The 22,049-nt window shown below is 41.3% G+C and overlaps 1 protein-coding gene across 4 annotated transcripts in view; it reads left to right on the forward strand.

Moving 5' to 3' along the window:
• Window positions 1-15,492, forward strand: part of Abl2 (ABL proto-oncogene 2, non-receptor tyrosine kinase) — a 79,549-nt gene extending 64,057 nt beyond the window's left edge. For 2 of the 4 annotated variants that reach the window (XM_070034368.1, XM_070034371.1), the window contains exons 9-13: window positions 91-243; window positions 1,087-1,176; window positions 4,898-5,071; window positions 5,572-5,805; window positions 6,091-15,492. In XM_070034368.1, coding sequence (XP_069890469.1) covers window positions 91-243; window positions 1,087-1,176; window positions 4,898-5,071; window positions 5,572-5,805; window positions 6,091-7,271 — 1,832 coding nt within the window. In that variant the 3' untranslated portion in view covers window positions 7,272-15,492. Of the gene's footprint in view, window positions 1-90; window positions 244-1,086; window positions 1,177-4,897; window positions 5,072-5,571 lie in introns of all 4 variants that reach the window. The other 2 variants (XM_070034367.1, XM_070034370.1) reach the window with 1 other exon arrangement.
• The last annotated feature ends 6,557 nt before the right edge of the window (window positions 15,493-22,049 follow it).

The raw sequence follows: 22,049 nt of genomic DNA on the forward strand, positions 1-22,049 counted from the left end.
GACTATGACTCAGAATTTTAAAGAGTGGTTGCTTAATAGATAATACATCAGATGAAAAAATAAACTTTTTTTTTTCATTCCTTCTTATAGCTTTTGGTGTATTGTTGTGGGAAATAGCTACCTATGGGATGTCACCATATCCAGGAATTGACCTATCTCAGGTTTATGATCTGCTAGAAAAAGGATATCGAATGGAACAACCTGAGGGATGCCCTCCTAAGGTTTATGAGCTTATGAGAGCATGTGAGTATTTTTGCATGGTTTAATTTTGAAACAGTGATTCAGTATGGTTACCAAAATCAGAAACATTTTGCTAGGTTTGAATCTAGACTCATATTTAAAGAGCTTGCACAACATTTGATACACCGTTGAGTCTAATTGGAATCCTAAGAATAATTGTCTGTGGTCCAAAATAATTGCCCAGTTATTTTTAAAATTGTATCTTTAGTAAGAAATTGGGTGTACAAATTAAGTTAGGGAAGGAATGCTTTCAGCTACATGAAATATTTGCTAAAGAGTATAGATAATGTATAAAAGTAACCTCAGTAATGAGTAAATAAAAATATGTGCCTGACTGGAGCTCAAGTGGTAGGTAGAGAACTTGCTGAAGAGCTGAAGGACAGCGCCCAGGCCCAGAGTTCAAGCCCCATGATCAACCAAAAAAAAAAAAAGGAAAAAGAAAGATGTGCCTGAAGATTATAAATAAGACAGCAAATAGTAAATTGCAGCTATTTGAACATAAACCTGTATATATAATTTTTCATTAAGTATTGACAAATATGTACTTTTCTCATTTCCTATTAAATTTGTACTTGATTCTATGTTACATTAAATTTGAAGACAGGATTCATTTGCTTCATCTTTCTACTTCTTAAGAAAATGTCATTTTTTTTCTCACTAATTTCCATTGGTCTCTGTGTAGCATTGGGGAGTGGGCTCTTAAACCTATATGTCTGGACTGAGAAGCAACTTCATTAATACCATAGCAAGTATGCATTAACTCCATGATGAGCTGACTTCATTTTCTTGGCTGCCATGGATATGTAGACTGATACAGTATTGATATTGTGGTATTGTGACATACAGGCTGGAAGTGGAGCCCTGCTGACAGACCTTCTTTTGCTGAAACTCACCATGCTTTTGAAACCATGTTCCATGACTCCAGCATTTCTGAAGGTGAGAATCTAATAGATTTACCATTGACTGCTAGGTGGATGGTACTAGATGATGTCAAATACTTTTTTGCAAAAATAGTTCTTATACTTTCTGTTTGAAGATCATGAGTTAACTATTTTTGCAATGAATTTATTGCCCTTTATTGTGTTGTTGCTTCTTTTGCATTTTTCAATTATATCTCAATTTTTCAATTATATCTTATTGAAAGTTTTTTTTTGGGGGGGGGTCTGGTCGTGGGGCCTGAACTCTGGGCCTGGGCACTGTCCCTCAGCTCTTCAGCTCAAGGCTAGCACTCTACCACTTGAGCCACAGCGCCATTTCCGGCTTTTTTCTTTTTGCTATGTGGTGCTGAGGAATCAAACCCAGGGCCTTGTCGAGCATGCAAGGCAAGCGTTCTACCACTGAACCACCTTCCCAGCCCCTTGAAAGTATATTTTAACTTGAAATTAGTTCACTCTCTCCCTAAGGAAAATGAATACATTTACTAGGTCACTACCTTTTAACACTACAGTACAGAGGAAACTCTCCATTTTGCAACTGAGTCACCTCTCAAATACTCCAACTTTTGGCTGGGTGTTTGTAATTCCATATACTTGGGTAGTTATAGTAGAAATATCTCAATACAAGGCCAATCATTGGCAAAAACGAGATCCTATCTGAAAAATAACTTAAAAACAAAAAAATTGTTGGCGGCATGGCTCAAGTTGCAGACTACCTGCATATCAAGAGTGAGATCCTAAACCTATACTTAAGTACTCCCCCAAAATAGCTTTCTGTTTTTCTTTTTCTTTCCTTCTTCCTTTTTTTTTTCTTTTTCTAGTCCTCGGGCTTGAACTCAGAGCTTGGGCATTGTCCCTGAGCTTCTTTTTCTCAAGGCTAGCACTTTACCACTTGAGCCACAGCGCCACTTTTGGCCTTTTCTATTTATGTGGTACTGAGGAATTGAACCCAGGCCTTCAAGTACTCTACCACTAAACCACATTCCCAGACATAAAAGTCAGCTTTCTAAACTACAGATACCAAAGCAGAACATAGTCATAAAAGCAGTATCTGGGAATTCCCATTTCTAGAAATATATCTGAAGAAAGTCAGATTAAAAATAAGATTTAGCAACAAGAACATAATTTCTTATATTGAAAAATAAGGGTTTGGAGCTGGGAATAAGCTGTAGCTCAAGTGGAAGAGTGCTAGTCTTTGAAGCTCAGGGACAGTGCCCTAGGCCCTGAATTCAAGCCCCAGGACTGACCAAAAGAAAAAGAGAGAGAGGGAGAAAGGAAGGGAGAGAGAGAGAGAGAGAAAGAGAGAGAGAGGAAAGAAAGAAAGAAAGAAAGAAAGAAAGAAAGAAAGAAAGAAAGAAAGAAAGAAAGAAAGAAAGAAAGAGAAAAAGGAAGAAAAGGGTTTGATTTGGTGATATATGACTGAAATCCTAGCTTGGAGGTAGAGACAGGAAGTTTCGTTGTTGTTATTGTTGTTGTTGTTATTGTTATTGTCCTATGGTTGAACTCAGGGAATGAATGACTACTGTCCCTGAGCTTTTTTGCTCAAGGGTAATGTTCTACTATTTCAGCCTAAGCTGCACTTCTGCCTTTTTTCTGGTCAATTGAAGATAAGAGTCTCACAGTCTCAAGGCTGGCCTTGAACCATAACCCTCAGATCTGAACCTACTGAGTAGCTAGCATTACAGACAAGAGCCAACAGTGCCCAGATCTTGAGTTCAAGGCCAGTTGGGGCAAATTTTTTTTTTTTTTTTTTTTTTTTTGTCGGTCATGGGGCTTGAACTCCGGGCCTGGGCGCTGTCCCTCAGCTCTTCAGCTCAAGGCAAGCGCTCTACCACTTGAGCTACAGCGCCACTTCCAGTTTTCTGGTGGTTTATTGGAGATAGGAGTCTCACGGTCTCTCCTGCCCAGGCTGGCTTTGAACCGTGATCCTCAGATCTCAGCCTCCTGAGTAGCTAGGATTACAGGCGTGAGCCACCAGCGCCCGGCTGGGGCAAATTTTTGAGACCATACCTTAGAAACAAAATACAAAACAAAAGAACATCCCAGATGTCTACAATAGATGAGTGGATCCAAAATATGTGATGCCTATGTTATAAGAAACAGAGAAGCTTAAAAGGCCAAATTATGAGACTTTATTGGAGAGCCAGAGGACTGCTGGTACACTCTTGTCTCAAAGACAAACACAGAAGTGCAACACCTGTGTGCATCTGATTATATAACATAATGCTTACTGATTATGTAACATAATGTGAACTTCAGGAAATGGATATAAGAGCTTTTTCCTTTGTTGTTGGTTTGTTTTCTTTTCCTTTGTTTTTTCTTCTTTTCTTGTTATCTGTCTTTGGGAGGATGAGGGCACAGAAATGGAGGTACCAAGGGTGAACAATGCATCAGTAGACACTATGTAGAAAATGAAATATTCAACTTGTGGGTGGGGATGGGAGGTAACAACTGGGAGAAAGTGAGGGAAGGGGTGACATTGTCCAAAAAGAAATGTGCTCTTTACCTGATTTATTGAACTCTAACCACTCTGCACATCACTTTTATAATAACAACTATTATTATTATTTTTTTTTGTTGGATGTCAGGCTTGACCTCGAGGCCTGGGTCTTAGCTCTCTTAGCTCTTTTTGCTCAAACCTAGTGCTCTACCTCTTGAGCATCACTTCATTTTCTATTGGTTAATTAGAGATAAGAGTCTCACAGACTTTCCTGCCTGGGCTGGCTTGAGACCGTGATCCTCATATCTCAGCTTCCTGAGTAGCTAGGATTATAGGCGTGAACCACCAGTACCCAGCTATAATAACAATTTTAAAAAGGAAGAAAAATAAAGGCTGGGGAACTTGCCCCAAAAGGAAGAATGCTTGCTTGCCCAGTATGCGTGAAGCCTTGGGTTTAGTTGCCAGTACAAAAAACAAAAAGATATCCAAATGACCAATATGCATTTGAAACCATGTTTAACATTATTCCCCACAGGAAGTATAAAGTGAACCACCATCTACCACAGTGTGCCTATAAGAAATTAAGATCACACAAAAAAACACTAGCAGCATCTAATTTGGCAAACAACGCAGAGTAACCAACATTTTTTTGTATATTGCTTGTATGAGTCCAGGTTATAATAGCTATTTTTGGACAATTTGGCAGGACTACATAAAGTTGTATTACATGTACCCTATGAGACCTCCTGAGTTTCCCGTGCTTATGTTTCACAGATAATATGCAGAAAGCTCTGAACCATAAGTCAAATGGCAGCTTCTTCCTAGCAGCATGTTCTTACTTGCTAAAAGTTGGAAATAATCTGAATATCTTACCAAGAGGGAATTCAGATGAATTTAGCTATGTTTACACATAGGAATACTATCCATTCATGAGAAAGAAACCTCACCTTATGTGACAATATGTGAATTTATAGGCATATCTTGAGCAAAATAAGCCAGAATCTATACTCTAGGATTCCATTTATACATTTCATTTTATTTATTTTTGTTTACTTTTGAGATGGTGTCTCACTGTGCTTTTCAAGTTGGTCTCAAATTTACTCAACTCAAAGAATTCTGTAGCCTGTCTCCTGGCTAGCTGGGACTGTATGCGTGTACCACTGTACCTGGCTGCTTTTATATACTTCTCTATTCTACTCTCCATTGTTCTTCCGTTGTATATCTTTTATGTAGAAAAAAATTCTCTTTCTCTGCGAAAAATTCTCTTCTCTGGTTTTCACAGAGGTAGCCGAGGAGCTGGGGAGAGCTGCCTCCTCGTCATCTGTTGTTCCATACCTGCCCAGATTACCTATACTTCCTTCTAAGACAAGAACACTGAAGAAACAGCTGGAGGACAAGGAGAACATTGAAGGATCCCAAGATGCTACAGAAGATCCTGCTTCCAGTTCAGCACCAGGTAGAATCAAAACAGAAACTTCCTTAAAGAGCCTCATGGCTTGATGCTGTTGTACCGGTTTTCATGCACTTTTTGTCTAAGGACAGCAAGACACTCTGGTCTTTGGCCCTTTATTGCTAGTGCTGGCAGTCCTTTCTAAGGCCTGATTATAATTTTGTCATCCACTCCATTAAGCTCCTGGCTCCCACATAGATCCCATGCTTCCAATTTGCAAGGGAGATGGTGGGGGGAGGAAGGAGTCTTTTACTGAGCCTTATAGATAATGCCACTTTAAAAGGATGAATATTGAGGTGATAACCAACAGGTTATTTCTCCCCATCTATATTTACATCACATTTGGAACATTAATCACTGTGAAATGATAGTCTGTTACTTAATTTCTTCTGAGTAATGACAGCACCTGACAATAAATACTGACAAATCTTTTATAAGGGAGCCTTAGTCATGGTAATAGTTTCACTTCTTGTCTTTCACATTGTTGATTGTCTGTTTCTCATCAGGGTTCATTAGAAGTGCACAGGCCTCCTCTGGGTCCCCAGCACTGCCTCGAAAGCAAAGAGACAAATCACCCAGTAGCCTCTTGGAAGATGCCAAAGAGACTTGCTTCACCAGAGATAGGAAGGGGGGTTTCTTCAGCTCCTTCATGAAGAAGAGAAATGCTCCCACACCCCCTAAACGCAGCAGTTCCTTTCGAGAAATGGAGAATCAGCCCCACAAGAAATACGAACTCACGGGTAACTTCTCATCTGTTGCTTCTCTACAGCATGCTGATGGGTTCTCTTTCACTCCTGCCCAGCAAGAGGCGAATCTAGTGCCATCCAAATGCTATGGGGGGAGCTTTGCACAGAGGAACCTCAGTAATGATGACAGTGGAGGGGGTGGGTGGTCTGGCATCACAGGCTTCTTTACACCTCGCTTAATCAAAAAGACACTTGGCTTACGAGCAGGTAAACCCTCAGCCAGTGATGACACTTCCAAGCCTTTTCCAAGGTCAAACTCTACATCTTCCATGTCCTCAGGGCTTCCAGAGCAGGACAGGATGGCAATGACCCTTCCCAGGAACTGCCAGAGGTCCAAACTCCAGCTTGAAAGGACAGTGTCCACCTCTTCTCAGCCAGAAGAGAATGTGGACAGGGCCAGTGACATGCTTCCAAAAAAATCAGAGGACAGTGCTGCTCCAACCAGGGAGAGACCAAAAGCCAAACTATTGCCCAGAGGAGCCACAGCCCTTCCTCTGAGAGCTCCCTCTGGGGATCCAGCCATTACAGAGAAGGACTCTTCAGGGGTGGGGGTGCCTGGAATAGCAGCTGCCCCCAAGAGTAAGGAGAAGAATGGTGGTACACGACTTGGGGCGGCTGGAGTCGCAGAGGATGCAGAGCAGCCGGGTTGGTCTTCTCCAGCTAAGGCTGCAACTATCCTCCCAACCACTCACAACCACAAAGTGCCAGTCCTGATTTCACCCACTCTGAAACACACTCCAGCTGACGTGCAGCTCATTGGCACAGACTCTCAGGGGAATAAATTCAAGCTCTTGTCTGAGCATCAGGTCGCATCCTCTGGAGACAAGGACCGACCCCGACGGGTAAAACCAAAGTGTGCCCCACCTCCACCACCGGTGATGAGACTACTGCAGCATCCATCCGCATGCTCAGACCCTGCAGAAGAGCCAACTGCCCCGACTGTAGGACAGCCCACTTCAGAAACCCAGGAAGGAGGGAAAAAGGCAGCTACTGGAGCTGTGCCTAGCAGTGGGAAACCTGTGAGGCCAGCGATGCCTCCACCTCAAGTGCCTCTGCCCACACCTTCCATCTCGCCAGCCAAAATAGCCAATGGCACAGCAGGTACTAAAGTGGCTCTGAGAAAAACCAAACAGACTTCTGAGAAAATCTCAGCAGACAAAATCAGCAAAGAGGCCCTGCTAGAATGTGCTGACCTACTGTCCAGTGCGATTACGGAACCTGTACCCAATAGCCAACTGGTAGACACTGGACACCAGCTGCTTGACTACTGCTCAGGCTACGTGGACTGCATTCCCCAGACTCGCAATAAATTTGCCTTCCGAGAGGCTGTGAGCAAACTGGAACTCAGTCTGCAGGAGCTGCAGGTTTCTTCAGCAGTTGCTGGTGTACCTGGGGCAAACCCTGTCCTTAATAACTTATTGTCATGTGTACAGGAAATTAGTGATGTGGTGCAAAGGTAGCCACTGTTAGCCTAACAGGAGATGCACACATTTCTGAGGGAGAAGGACTTTATTTCCCTTTGATCTTATTTTCAAAAAAAATGAGACTGATACTTGAGTGTGTTTATGTGAAGTACCTCAGATCCCTGGGTTCTCACGTTTACAGGTTCATCTCAAAAAAATCACAAAAGGCAAGCCACATATGTATGAGAGTGGTAAAGTCAGTGAAGGCAAGACAGTGGTGGAAAGCGTTGGAAAATGCACTGGAAAATCAGGGAACTTGTGTCTGTCATAGAAATAAGAAACGTAGCCCTTTCCTGCCTGGAAGAGTGAACATGCTAGTCTGGCTGCACTCACTTGGGTATTGGTCTGGGCTCTGGTAGTATAATTGTGCTCCAAATCTCTTTAACAGTTTAGGAGAACAGAAGAAAAGTAACATGAAAAGTTCTATTCAAGATTGTTGGAGGTGGCTTTTGGCCTTGCTTCCACAGGTCAATGCTGCTGTAGTAAGAACTGCAAATCAGATTACAAGAGTATAAAACAAGGAAATATGGCCCTGTCTTTCTGTTCCTGTCCTGATTTCCATTGTTGCATTAGTTGGTACAGGAACAAAGAATGCTGAAAAATTTACTGAGGGAGGTTAAAATCTCCTCCAAAAATCTTACATTAAAAGCAGTCATTTCCCCCAGTCTGTAGTATATTGTTTACTATGGACCAGGATTGACTTTCTGCTTTGTTGGTGACTATCGGTAAACCTTACATATAACTGTCTATTAATGGTTCTTCTCTGTCCCTTGCCAGGCAAGCTGTCTTCCTTTATTTCTAGTAGCATTCAGGGCATTAACCAGCATTAATTTTGAAAATAGTGGCCACTACAGGTTTTCACAGGGAAGCCTTTTCTTACATAGTACCCTTGCACACTGATAAATTGGCCAACGACATGAGCCGTTGAGTATTTAGCTAAGATCCAGCTAAGCCAAGAAGCTTGCGACTGAATGGAGAAACTAGGTTGATCAATATGGCTTTTTCCTCTGTACCTTTATTTTCCTTTCTCACCTTAAACCCATCTGAGTGGACCTAGGGAAAGGTATTCTCTCAGTTACATATTTTCACATGCTCTTCTCTGACCACCTACTTGTCCCACCCCCATGATTATACTTGTTTGTGTCATTCATAATGGGAATATTATTTTGTAATTCACCTCAATTTAATTACAGAGTACAGATTTGGAGGAATTTGTGGGTTTTGGAGTATCAGTTAGACCCTGGGAAGCCAATAACATAATCATCAAATGTGTTTGCCCTAAAAAAAATAGTCATTTCTCTTCCCTACAGTTAAAATTATGGACACTAAGTAGGATGGCGTAGAACTGAATTTAATGGGTTAGACATTAATAATGCTCTTTTACCAGGTTTTGCTCCAGTTTCTGCTTTTTTTTTTTTTTTTTAATGAACACTGTATTCCCCAAGGAGAACCCAATGCAAAATATTTTTATTTTTTCTTCCAAATAATTTCAGATGTAAGTTAGGAATTCAACATTGAACAGCATGTTTTCTTCCTGGCTTTTTTATTGTTCTGCTGCCAAACCACAGTCCCATCTTTTAATCTATTAAATGAAGGTAATAATACATATTCTCGAGGGTGTTTTGCAAATAATTATTTAGCTACCCCATGGAGAGCATCTCTGAAAATCTCTATAGTTCAGTGCTGTTATAGTGGATTGTTTTTTATTTTCTTGGCCGAGCAGCAGGTACTAATGGAATTTAGATCTGTTGAGCTTATATTGAGAATAGAATGCTAAGGGTAAAATTATCTTGGATAGAGTTGGGCAACTTTGTCCAGGGAAGAAATTTTCATTTTCATTAGAAAGATTCTTTTTGCTGCTCCAGAAGAGGCTTCAATTAACAGAAGAACTGGGGAGAAAGAGGCAGGACTGGTCATCTCGATAGATTTCAGATGATCTCTGTGGGTTTATTACCTACAGCAGCTAGTGTGTAGCTTAGTTTTCTTATAGTAGTTCGGAAAGACCTAGGATTTAAAAATCCAACTCTTAACCTTTTTCCTTGGCATCCTCATCCCCATCGGTGTCCTTAAACTTGAACTTATTTTAGCAGTTTTCAACCTTCTAATAGTGGGCAGGAGGAATTTCAAATTTTACAATATTATTATGCTGCTTTTTACATTTATCCCTGTCATTATGGGATGTGAGTTACAGGATTATAATTATTTTCAGGGGATTTTTTTTTTTTTTTTTTTTAACAAGGGCTCTGTTTTTTCCTTAAGAGTTCTGAAATAAGCCTTGGAGAAATACTGCTTACTATATTTGAGCCGCTTTGTTTTCTCACCACAGCTGAGAAACAGCCAGGGCTGTTTCTTACTCAGGGCAGCACCTAATTGTTTCTTGCTTCTAGTCGGTGCTCAGTAAATTCATAAATTTAATTTTTAGTTTAACTATAAGTCTGCCATGATTGCCATCAACTATTCTAGCACCCCCCATTCATGAAATGCTTGAACTTTTTAACTTCAGGGGTTGAGGGTTTGGGATTCAGGTTAAAGAGACGCTGTCAACTTGTTATAAAAGTATCATTTAGGGCCGGGCGCTGGTGGCTCACGCCTGTAATCCTAGCTACTCAGGAGGCTGAGATCTGAGGATCGCGGTTCAAAGCCAGCCCGGGGAAGGAGAGACCGTGAGACTCCTATCTCCAATAAACCACCAGAAAACCGGAAGTGGCGCTGTAGCTCAAGTGGTAGAGCGCTCACCTTGAGCTGAAGAGCTGAGGGACAGCGCTCAGGCCCAGAGTTCAAGCCCCACGACCGACAAAAAAAAAAAAAAAAAAAAAAAGTATCATTTAGGTGGTTCATTTTTCTACGTTCAGAGCCTCAGCTCAAAGAAAAAAGCCTCGTGTAAATTAAAAGGTTTGAATTCAAGCCAGAGAAAACTGCTTTTAGAAACTGAACTTTCAGTTAATTTTATCTATCTAAAAGCAATACAGAGAATAAGAGAAAAGGTTCTTGTACAACATATCAGCTAATTTCTAATTGGTTATATGCATACCCGCATTTTGGATGCTACAGCTTGATTCCTTTCATCTACTCTTAATAGGATTTCAGTTTAGATCTCCTGCCTTAAAATCCAGTGTTTTATCTTGAGTACTTCTTGTTTGTGCTTTACACAAATTACTCTCTTGAAGGCTTTGTGTAAAATTACAATTTCATATTAAGTGAAGCCTCCCATCATTATTTCTAGAGATAGTCATAAATTTTTTTGCTCTCAGCCAGGAGCGGGTGGCACATGCCTGAAATCCTAGTTATTAAAGAGGTTGAGAGAGATCTGTGGATCAGACAGCCCAGGTTGAAAGTGTGAGATTAACTAGAAAAAGTTGGAAGTGATGGTAAGGCTCAAGTGGTAGAATGCCAGTATAGGAGAGAGGTAGGAAAAGCTGAATGAGAGCACAAGCCCTGAGTTTAGTGTACACACACACACACACACACACACACGTACACGCACGCACACATTTGCTGTCTCATAAACAGTTTATTTTGCACATGTTCTTATAGTGAATTGAACATGGTACCAAGTTGTGAGCTCTATTATGCAAGAAATGCATTCTGTCTTTTCTAATGACTTCTGCAGAGAGGTTATTCTAGTTTGTACAGGCCCTTTCCTACTCATTTCTAGGTTTAAAATAGAAATTTTCTTACACTTTAAAAAATTTGGTTAGTAAAACAGTTCATAGTTAATACAACATGCTGCTTTTGGTAAGGCCCAGTTCATAATTATTTAACTAAAATCACAGAGATTTTGTGTCTGAAGATGCAGTATAGACAATGGTTTAGAATATGAGCTTTGAAGCCAGTCTAGAAGGCACATCGTAATAACCTTCCTAAGCCTCAATTTCCTCAGTGCAAAACAGGGATAATAATCGTAACTACCTCAGGGTTGTTGTAAGGGATAAATGGTGTAGTGTGTTTAATACGCTTAGCTCAAGTGCCTGGCAAACACTGAGCACTCCATAAATGTTAACTACTGTTATTAACACATAATCCACGACTGCAACAGCATCATTCCTTAGGGTTTTGTTTTTGTTTTGTTTAGAAGAAAAACAGATAAATTAGCCCCATTCCACATCAGAATTCCCAGTGGAGTGAGGTCTCAGTCATTGTGTTGTCCAAGAATCTCTTGATAAGTTTCAGACTCCATCACTGAGAATCGTCAATGCCCTTTGCTTTATATATAGTCTAAGGAACTAGAGAAGAGGATAGTTAAGTTACTTGTCCATGGTCTCAAAATAGTAGCAGACAAGGTTTGTATTAAGTCTCCTGATTTTGGGTTACAAGATCTTTCTACCATATCTTCTACCTTGTGAGACACTGCTAAGAAGTGACTCTTGTTAAATAGACAATCAGCCCTCAGTGGTGCACACTATCTAAAGCACATATGCTCCCTGGCATGCTCTGACCCTAGGGGCTTAAATGTTGATTGAGTAATGGTAACATTAACAATGCAAACATCCAGCAAACCCAGTCATTTAAAGATCATCTGAGCTTTTTCTCTTAGCCGTCCTCAGCAACAGCAATCTGCATGGTGGTGGTAAAGATGATCAACTGCCTAGTTTTAAAATTATAGTTCTACATTCCTTTTTCATAAATGAAAAAGTTCGGTATCTTAATGACTATTAATATATATGAAAGCACTTTGAGAAAGTATCAAATGTAATATAACTATAAAATTGTATTATGAATATCTTGGTAGAAGATAAAACATTTGATTAGATGCTGATTGACTTAAAGGCTTTCATGTGTTGGGGACATACAGAATATATAAAGAATCACCTCTATAATTTATTTGTAAATAGGAAAGTGCTATGAATATGTGCAAGTATAGCAAATGTTTTACTGAAGTTACAGCTCCAAGCTGAATAACTTGGAAAAATTTGGAATGAATATGTTGGTTTAATTCTTTAAAAGTAGTATAAATGATGTCACACACCTGTAATCACGGCACTTGGGAGGTTGAGGCAAGTGGATCATAAATTTGAGGCCAGCATGTACTACATAGACCATGTATTACAAAAAAAAAAAAAAAAGGAAATAAAGTATACTGGTAAAATACAGAGGGTCCAGGGTTCTAAGAAATGAGGTCCTTAGAAGGAGTTTTTCTTAATCCTGCATATTTTCACACTTCATGTTCCGCTATTAGCATCTTCCGTGTGGTAGGAGCACATTCATTACCTATCATGTTGACAGTCATTTTTAACCTATGTCCTGCATGGTCTTGTGGGTTTGCTTTTCTTTTGTGGTGGTGGGGAGCGGGATGCCCTTGAGGAATTACTTAGTTTCCCACTAGTTATAAGTGACACATTTGTCATCTTTTTTTCTATGAGGAATAGCTGAACTTAATTTACTTATTCCATTGGTAAAAGTGTCACCGAAAATTCCAGTAATGGCTATTTTTGAGTTTTAGCTTCACTTCTCCCTGACCTCTCCCTCCTTTCCACTTCTGCTGTTGATATTGTTTTTATTAGGCTCTTCTTACCTCCCACTTCCAGGAGTTCAGATCGGGCTGTTTTGTCCTTGATGATTTTAAGGTTTCATTATCTTGCATAGATTTGCTGTCTCTATTTGGTGTCAGTTTCTGTGCACTATGCACTGTTCATGGCCAGTTCTTTATATGTAAAAAGTCTCCTGCCCTTGAGTTTATTCTTATGTATTGATAGACACCAGCGGCTGATAGCTTTAACCTTTTCTTCCTTCACTCCAGTAGCCTGGATTCTTTGAAAATTTTAACTTCCACTGGGGAATGGTGAACATTTAATTAAGAGAGCTAGAAAAAAGTAGCTTTAAAGGAGCTCGTCATACATTGCTGATACAGGTTGACCAAAGGTGCCAGTACCTTCATGTGACAAGCTAGGAAACTGCTGCTAGCCATAGGCCCACCAGTCAGAGAGCTGGGTCTTGGGCTGCTTTTAAAACTTGGCCCACTCCTAACAGTCAGGGTATCTCTACTTTATGAGTAGTTCCATTTTCCAACTGCTAGACTTTGAAAAATGAATTCAAAGCTGGCTTTCTGGCCACAAGTCAGGACTGCTTATAGCAGCTACTGTTACTGAGAAAGCGTGGGTAGGCTTCAGTGCCGGGGATTGGGCTGTTCCCTGTTCTAGAGCAGCCTGTAGGTGACATCATCAGCTCTACTTTGTCCTTTGTAAGGTTCATTATGATATCTGTCCAGGCGAGTTTCTACTTGGGCCTGTTGTTTTCCATGCCTCCCTCCTGAATGGCATGGTCTCTCTTGGATATGAGAAAATAATTCCTTCCTTCTGACTTCTAAGCCTAGATCTACAAGTTAGGAAATTAGGACAGGATAAATACCGTGTTCCTTCTGAGGAAGGAGGTCTGTACCAAGTTGTCATGATTCTAAGCAGATTTGGAGTGCTGAGGTCAGCAGTAGACATTGGGGCCATCAAATACAGGTTCATGAGCCTTGCAGAGGAAAAGAATGCTGTATTGATTTTTCAGGGAAACATGAGCTTCATTAGAAGTTAAAAGTCCAGTCAAAGAGGCTCCCTCACTTGTGGTGTTCCCCATAGAATACCAGCTGGCCAGTGGCTACATTGTTCTCCATTCCACTTAGCTGAGGGAAGGAGGCTCTCTTTTGATTGGTCAGTCCTTCCTTCCTTTCCTTCCTTCTCTCCCTCCTGCCCCTCCCTCTTCTCCTCCCCTTTCTTACTCCTTATTGTTCTCCCTTCCTTCCTCATGAACGTACTTCCATGCACCTATGTATTATTAACTTCTAGAAGAATTGTACCTTTTAATTGGCCATTTTAGCTCAGCCAGAGGTATGTGCCCTCTCGAAACCTGCTGATCAACTAATAGGAAAGTATAAGTTGAAAGGCTAGGCACAATCAGACCATACACACCACCTTTGGGGCGGAACTGTGATGCGTGTCCTCTGTTTTGTGAAATTCTTTGTTGGAAGTTCTTGGGTCCTTCATGTCACTTCAAGCTATTCAGTTGTATACAGCACCTAGTATCTTTGAGCATGCTACTTAATCCTAAGATCATGGTGGAGGCAAACTGTCAAATGCTAACAAGCTTTATGAAAGGCAATGCAGAGAATTGGGTAGTTGGAGTTCGTTGGATTTGCTTTTCATATATTTAGGCACTACTTGCTTGAGGAATGGAACTTTTGACTAATAAAACTTAACATGGGTACCTGATTTTCAGCATTTACAACAAAATAGAATATTTTGCAGAATTTTGCAGTATTTTAGGATCATCATTAGTATATTTGAATTAGTATCTTAAGTATCATACTGTGTATTGGAAGTGGCAAGAAGGCCAAGCATCAGCTGCTTCTGAGAGATGGAGGCCAAATGAGCCAGCTTGCTTCCATTTTGACATCTAGTTTTCACTATGCACTCCACTATATAGAAAGAATTTTCTGAGACCTTGAGAATTCTCCTGTGTAGGCTAATTGTCTAATTAGACAATCTCCTTGATTAGGAAGATTGTCCTTCAGGAAAATTAGTATTCAGAAATCTGGAAAGAACAGTGAGAAGCCTCATTGCATAAAATCATTAGGGTGTGTGTTGGAAAGCCCCCATTTCTCAGATCTGTGTAGAGGCTACAAGTTGATGGGCATGCATACTCATGCCTATTAAAGAGGGGGAGTTGTTAAAAGAGGAGTTACCTATTTGCTTGTGGACAGAAACAGTGGCTTGTTTACTGTTCTGCATGACAGGCTGATAAGTTCTTCATACACAAAAACTCATCCCCCTGCAGACCCTGTACTTACCCTTCTTTCTAATCCTCCTTCTCTACTGACTGTCATTGCAGAAACCCCAATTTAATGCTTGCTTGGTTTAAAAAAAATTATAATTTTGATCATTTCATGGTGGTTGAAAGAACTTTGTCCTCAAATACGCTAATTGAGACTTAAAAAAATCTAAAGTGTATACCAAAGGTTCCAGTCTGCAGGTGTATGTGGGGCACAGAAGGCGAAGTCTGGAGCAGGCATTGTGTGCATTGCTAAGGGGACACAGAACACAGTGAGACAACATGGGATTTAACTGAAAACACGTCAATCATGGGTCACACTATCAGTGTTGTCAGGTGTTTGTTCTTAATTGTTATTGTATTATATTTTCAGTTGTTTTGTTTTTCTAATTTAATTCTCTGTTGTCTGACTGTGAACTGCTAACAGTGTTAAGCTTGATGTAAATAAATTATGCCCTTAAAAGGACTGCTCTTGTTGTCTCACAAGGTTTGCAAGTTGTGTTTTGTTTATCAAATAAAGTTTCCAATATTTCATTGGCAAAGTAGGTTTGAAATTGGAATGTTTTCTTCCATGTCTTTACACAAGGGTATCTAAACAATCTATATAAAATAGATAACTTTAAGATGATGACTTTAAAAAATCACATTCTTTCAAGTATGGAGGTAGGAGCACTGATGGATTATATTTTTCTTTTTTACACAAGACTTTGACTGGAATCCATGCTGGTGTTCACAAGGTAGGTTTTGTTACAGTGTTGTTCCTTTAAGTGTTTTAGTAAATCATCAGTCTCCCCATTGTTTATTGCTTTATGATGGAAACATTCAAAATCCTGTCTTCTAGCATGTGTAAATACAAACTACATTATTGTCTATAGTCATCTTACTGTGCCGTAGCACACTAGAGGTTCTCACTGGTAATTACCATAGTAGACTCAATTGCTATTAGATCTAAATTGTTTTTTATTTATTTTTGGTCCTGGGGCTTGAACTCTGGGCCTGGGTGCTGCCCCTCAGCTCTTCAGCTCAAGGCTAGCACTCTACTATTTGAGCTACAGTGCCACTTCAGGCTCTTTCTGCTTATGTGGTGCTGAGGAATCAAACCCAGGGCCTCATGCATGCAAGGCAAGCGCTCTACCACTGAGCCACCTTCCCAGCCCTAGATCTAAATTCTATTAGGCCAACTTTTGTAGATTCCACATAGGAGTGAGACTATGCAGTACTCTTTCTTGCCTGATACAAAATAACGGTGATCTTTATTCCCATACCTGTTGTCATAAATGATTTATTATTTATCTCATTTATTTGGGCCAGTCTTGATGTGGTTTTGCATTGTGCTTCTCTTATATCTTTTTCATATGCTTGCTGGCCATTTGTATACTTGTGAAAAACAGCTGGGTCATGCTTTTGGCTGGAGTGGTACTGGGGATTGAAATCAGTGCCTCACATTTGTTACACAGGTACCCTACCACTTGAGGCACACCTCCAGCTTTTTTGCTTTGGTTATTTTCAAGGTAGGGTCTTGCTTTTATGTCAGGCTGGCCTGGGCTGCAGTCTTCCCCCGCAGCTGGGTTAGGGGCACACAACCATGTCCAACTATTGAGTGAGAATGAATCTTGAGAATTTTTATGCGTGGACTGGCTTTGAACCTCAATTATGAGATCTCTGCGTTCAAGTAGCTAGTACGACAGGCTTGAGCCGCTGCACCCAGCTTCTGTTGCTCACTTTTTAATAGTGTTATTTGGGGTTTTGTTAATACGTTTTACAAATTTCTCATATCTTCGGAATTATTTGCACACAGTTTCCATTCTGTGGGATATTTTTAATTCCATATAATCTTACTGGTACTTTTGTTTCCTGTGTTTTGTGGGTCTTGTCCAAGAAGTACTTGTATATTCTAATGTCTTTAAGCATTTTCTATTTCTTTTAGTAGCTTCAAGTCTTGCCTTTATGTATTTAGCTCATTTCCAGTTATTTTCTATGATTGGTGAGAATTTTTAATGTTTATTTTAACGTGTTTTGTTTTGCAGTATTAGGGATCAAACTCAAGGCCTTGCACATGGCTGTTAAAGCTTTCTACCAATGACCTCCATCTCTAGCCCTTGGTTCTTTGAGACAGGATCTTCCCATTTAGCTCAGGCTGGCTTCAAACTGAAGATCCCTATGCTGCTGCCTCCCAAGGGTTTGGTTTCAGGTAGGTACCACCACACCTATGTATTCCTAATTTTGTGAGGAATATCCCTGCTGTTTTCATTGTGGCTGTGCCCATTTATATTCCTGATGTATTGGCGTTTTCTTCACATCTACACCTGGATTCTGATTTTTTTGTTTTTCGGTTTTATAAGAACTACTGTAATTGAGGTAAGGTAATATATCACTTTTGGGTTTGATTTGTATATATCTTTGCTGGGTATTTTCAGAAAATTTCCTAGGACTACTGGCTTTTTTGGGGGTGGGTGGGAAGGGGTTGGTGGTACTGGTTCTTCAACTGAGGGCCCAATGGCTTGCTAGGCAGGCATTCTACGACTAGAGCCATGCTAAGCTAACCGCAACCTGAGGCAGTAAGAAAAGCATACAAAGAGCAGTAGGGCTCAGGGGGCCTGAGGCTCACCAGCCCTTGAGCCCCAGGGAAGGTTACCATGGGTACATGCAAAAACCAAAGCATCTGTACTGTTATTACAATCAGATAGCACAGAGCTTGTGTAAATAACTGGCTCCCGTATTGTTTTGAGATGAAGACTGCAACCCAGGCAAAAATCAAACATATATTCCACTTTCTCTAGCTTTCAAGGTCCAGCTCTGAACCCTTCAGCACTAAGGAAGGGGGTGGCATTCCAGCCTCTCACTCTTCTCCAGAGCTGTTTTAAACTTCCATGGCCAGTTCTCAGTGTTCTGAGTACTCCTGAGGTCGCATTCCAACATCTCAAACCTGTTCCGGGCTTCATAGCTCAGCTTCAGCGTTTCCTACATGCCTCTACCTTTTTTATACTGCAAGTTTTTGCTTTGTTTTGTAATAGAGTCTCACATTTTGGCCCAGCCTCAGTCCATGATCCTCCTGCCCATTCCTCCTACTAGCTGGGATTACAGATAAGTACCAATCATGTTTTTGGTTGAAGTGGGGGTCTTGATTGTTAGGAAAATGGAGGAGAACGGAAAAGGAATAGGCTGGACTCGATCGTCAGCAGGGGAGGACTGTTTATTGAGGAACAGCGAGGGCACAGACCTTCCCGCGGGTTTGGAGGTTGTGCCCGAGAGTTGGGACTGCTGGGGTTTATAGGAGGTCCAAGCAAGGAGGCAGAGGTTCATGAAAAAGCCACTAAGTCGAGGAAGGTGGGGGGCTTTTCAGTTGGGCCCACAATGGGATGTTTACAGCTGGGCTCAGGTGGATTGCCCTGCCTGCACTTCAAACGCGTTCACACACACCTGGGATTGTGCCTGGCATCTGTATGGGCCTGGGACAATAGGGTGAGGGTCAATCCTTCATATTCCATCTTTAGAGACATAAAATGATTGCGCCAAGAGGGGAGAGGCAAGTCCTTCATATACATAAAAAGATACGTAAAATGAATTGGGCTGAGGGGAGTAACATGGAGTTATGAGAACAAAGAGGATTCCCATCATTGATAATCTTTGCCAGGGCGGTCTCCAACTGCAGTCCTCCAACTGCAGCTAGGATCTGGAGGATTCACCACTATGTCTACCCCTTTTGCCCACTTCCGGGTTCATTTAATTTTTTTAGTTAATTTTTTGGTGGTACTAGGGGTTGAGCTCAGAGCTTTGTACTCAATAGGAAGGCGCTTTATCTCTTTCGTCATACCACCAGCCCTTTTTGCTCTAGTTATTTTTGAAATGAAGTTTTGAAATGAAGTCTTGCTTTTTGCCTGGGCTGGCCTGGAAGTTGATCATCTTAAACATCTGGTATAACAGGCATAAGTCATTGACACTTGGCTTTCCTTTTTTGTTGCTGTTTTTTTTGTCAATTGTGGGGCCTGAACTCTGGGCCTGGGTGCTGGCTGTCCTTCAGCTCTTCAGCTCAAGGCTAGCACTCTACCACTTGAGCCACAGCACCACCTCTGGCTTTTTTTATGTGGTGTTGAAGAATTGAACCCAGGGCCTCATGCATTCAAGGTGAGCACTCTACTGCTGAGCCACCTTCCCAGCCCCAGATCTTATTCTCTATGTGCTGGAATTATAGGCTTATACCACCATACCCAGCTTTCATTTTATTTATTTATTTATTTATTCAGTTAGTTATTCCCAGTCCTGGGGCTTGAACTCAGCCTGGGCACTGTCCTTGAGCTTCTTTTTCTCAAGGCTAACACTCTACCACTTGAGCCACAATGGTACTTCCAGCTTCTTCAGTGTTTATATGGTGCTGAGAAATCAAACCCAGGGCTTCATGTGTGCTAGGTAAATACTCTGCTGCTAAGCCCATCCCTTGTTTATTTTTTAGATGGTGGAATTTAATGTGACATCGTAGGTCCCAGGCTTTTATTTGATGGAAGACGTTAGTACTAATTGAATTTCAGTAAATTGTATGTGGCCAAGAATTTGTCAACTTATACAATCCAGTTTGTTGGTATAAAGTTGTTATTAGAATCTTGTGTTTCTGGTAATTAGTAGGGTAGTATCTCCTTTTTTATGTCTGAGAATCATCCTCTAGTGGTAAAGTCATTGAGTGCCTGCCTAGCAAGTCTGAGGCCCTGAGTTCAATCCTCACTACTCAAAACAAAAAACTTACATGGCCAGAGTTCTGTCTTTATTAAAAACAAAAAACAAAAAAAACACTGTTGCTGATATTTTGCATTTTTAGGGAATTTATATTTACTGTGCTGTTTATATTTTTTCCTTTTATTTTAGGTTTAGTTTCTTTTTTCTAGTTCCTTCACATGTAGTATTAGATAATATGCGATCGTTTTTTGACATAAGCATATATTACTACAGATTTTCTTTTTCTTTTTGGGCAGTTGTGGGGCTTGAACTCTGGACTTGGGTGCTGTCCCTGCACTCATCAGCTCAAGGTGAGCGCTCTACCGCTTGAGCCACAGCGCCACTTCCAGTTTTCTAGTGGTTTATTGGAGATAAGAGTCTCACGGACTTTCCTGCCCGGGCTGGCTTTGAACCACCGGCATGAACCACTGGTGCCAGTTTACTACAGATTTTTTTTTGGGGGGGGGGTATCTGGTCGTGGGGCCTGAACTCTGGGCCTGGGCGCTGTCCCTTAGCTCTTCAGCTCAAGGCTAGCCCTCTACCACTTGAGCCACAGTGCCACTTTCGGCTTTTTTCTTTTTGCTTATGTGGTGCTAAGGAATTGAACCCAGGGCCTCATGCATGCAAGGCAAGCGCTCTACCACTGAGCCACCTTCCCAGCCCTCCGGTGCCTTTTTTCTCGCATCTCTTCCATCTGGCTGTTTCTGAGTTGTATTCTTTGTGATTACCTGGCAACAGTCAATTTTTTCCCAAGTTCTGTGCAAATTACCCTGAGGTAGGAATATTGGGAACTCTAGCTTTTTTGCCAAAATGAACAGAATTGTGGTCAACCTAAGGATCCAATACTTGCAATTGGCATCAGCACTAACTCCAGGTAAATATCAGAATTCAGTTGCAGGACACCTAGTTGATATCCACAAGGACATGGGAAACTGCTTGAAAACCTTACACATTTATAGTGTGTAGAGGAAAAAAAATGCTTTCTATAATGCCATGTGTCCTGAATGTTACTAGAAGTAAATGTCTGTGCTGCTCTCCAAGAACATAGGAATGCTGGGCACTGGTGGCTCATGTCTATAATCCTAGCTACTCAGGAGGCTGAGATCTGAGGATCCTGGTTTGAATCCAGCCTGAGCAAGAAAGTTTGTGAGACTGCTATCTCCAAATAACCACTAAAATGTTGGAAGTGGAGCTGTGGCTAAGGTGTTAGAGCACTAGGCTTGAGTGAAATAGCTAATGAACTGTGCCCAGGCTCTTGAGTTCAAGCACCATACTGGCACATTTAGGGGGGAAAAAGCAATAAAGAAAATGAGTAGAACTGGGAAGAAGAAATCAGGCTTACTTAAAACCACCCTCAAGAATAGAGGGGTTTCTTTTTTGCCTCACATCTTTTAGGACACTTAGGAGCATAATGGCTCGTGTAAGTGAAGCAGGAAGGTACAGAGACATTGTCTTGCCTAGAACACTGGAACAGCATGTGCATTTTCTTTATAGACAGACATTACTTTTCTGCAAGGCATTTACATGAGCTGCAGGAAGGAGTGGGAGTATCAGGTGAAAGGTACGAATGCTAGGAGCAGGAGAAAGTGTGTGATAGCTTCTGAAGGGAGCTGCTGTCTGTATGGCTGGAACTATTTGTTCTACTTGTCAGACTTTCTCAAGGTGTGAGATTCAGATCCTGTATTAAGGGCTGGCCTATGCCAGAAGAATATTGGCTGTTTAATGCCTCTGCAACTCAGCTATCATGCACCTTCTATATTGGGTTTGTAGTATTTATAGGCGGTATGTATCAGGTTCCTCCAGAACAGCAGCGAGCCAGCAGCTAACATTAGTCCCCTGAATGTGCAGTTAGGCTGGTGTGTGATGTGATACCAAGTTCCTTTAGCTTTTTTGAATGTTTATCAAGTACCTGATTTGGCTAGGCTAGGTACTCCCCAGCCTTGTGATGTTTGAGTGCTTAAGCCCGATAAGTCCATTTTACAAGTGCTAAGGTGAGAGGGATGAAGAGGGTTTATGAGCATGACATGACACCAGAAGGGCCCTAGAGGAAAGAAAAAAGGAAAAACTATGGGAGGTGTAAAGGCAGAACACTGCGAGCATGTCACTTCCAGAAGTCTCTAGTTCCACGTGCAGGAGCACCGGGCGTTGAAACTGCTTTCCTGTTTGAGGGGAAGGACCGGAGGGCTCCACGTGCAGGCACTCGGTGAGCAAACACAGCAGCAGTTAGCACACAGCCTGCCCTGTGAGGCAGCTCGCCCCTGGCCCACCAATCCCCATCAGCGCTTTGAGTGACCAGTAAGAAAGGAGGCCAACAGC

The sequence above is a fragment of the Dipodomys merriami genome, unplaced genomic scaffold (genome assembly GCF_024711535.1).
Source record: "Dipodomys merriami isolate MVZ:Mamm:240054 unplaced genomic scaffold, mDipMer1.0.p SCAF_24, whole genome shotgun sequence".
Classification (NCBI taxonomy): domain Eukaryota; kingdom Metazoa; phylum Chordata; class Mammalia; order Rodentia; family Heteromyidae; genus Dipodomys; species Dipodomys merriami.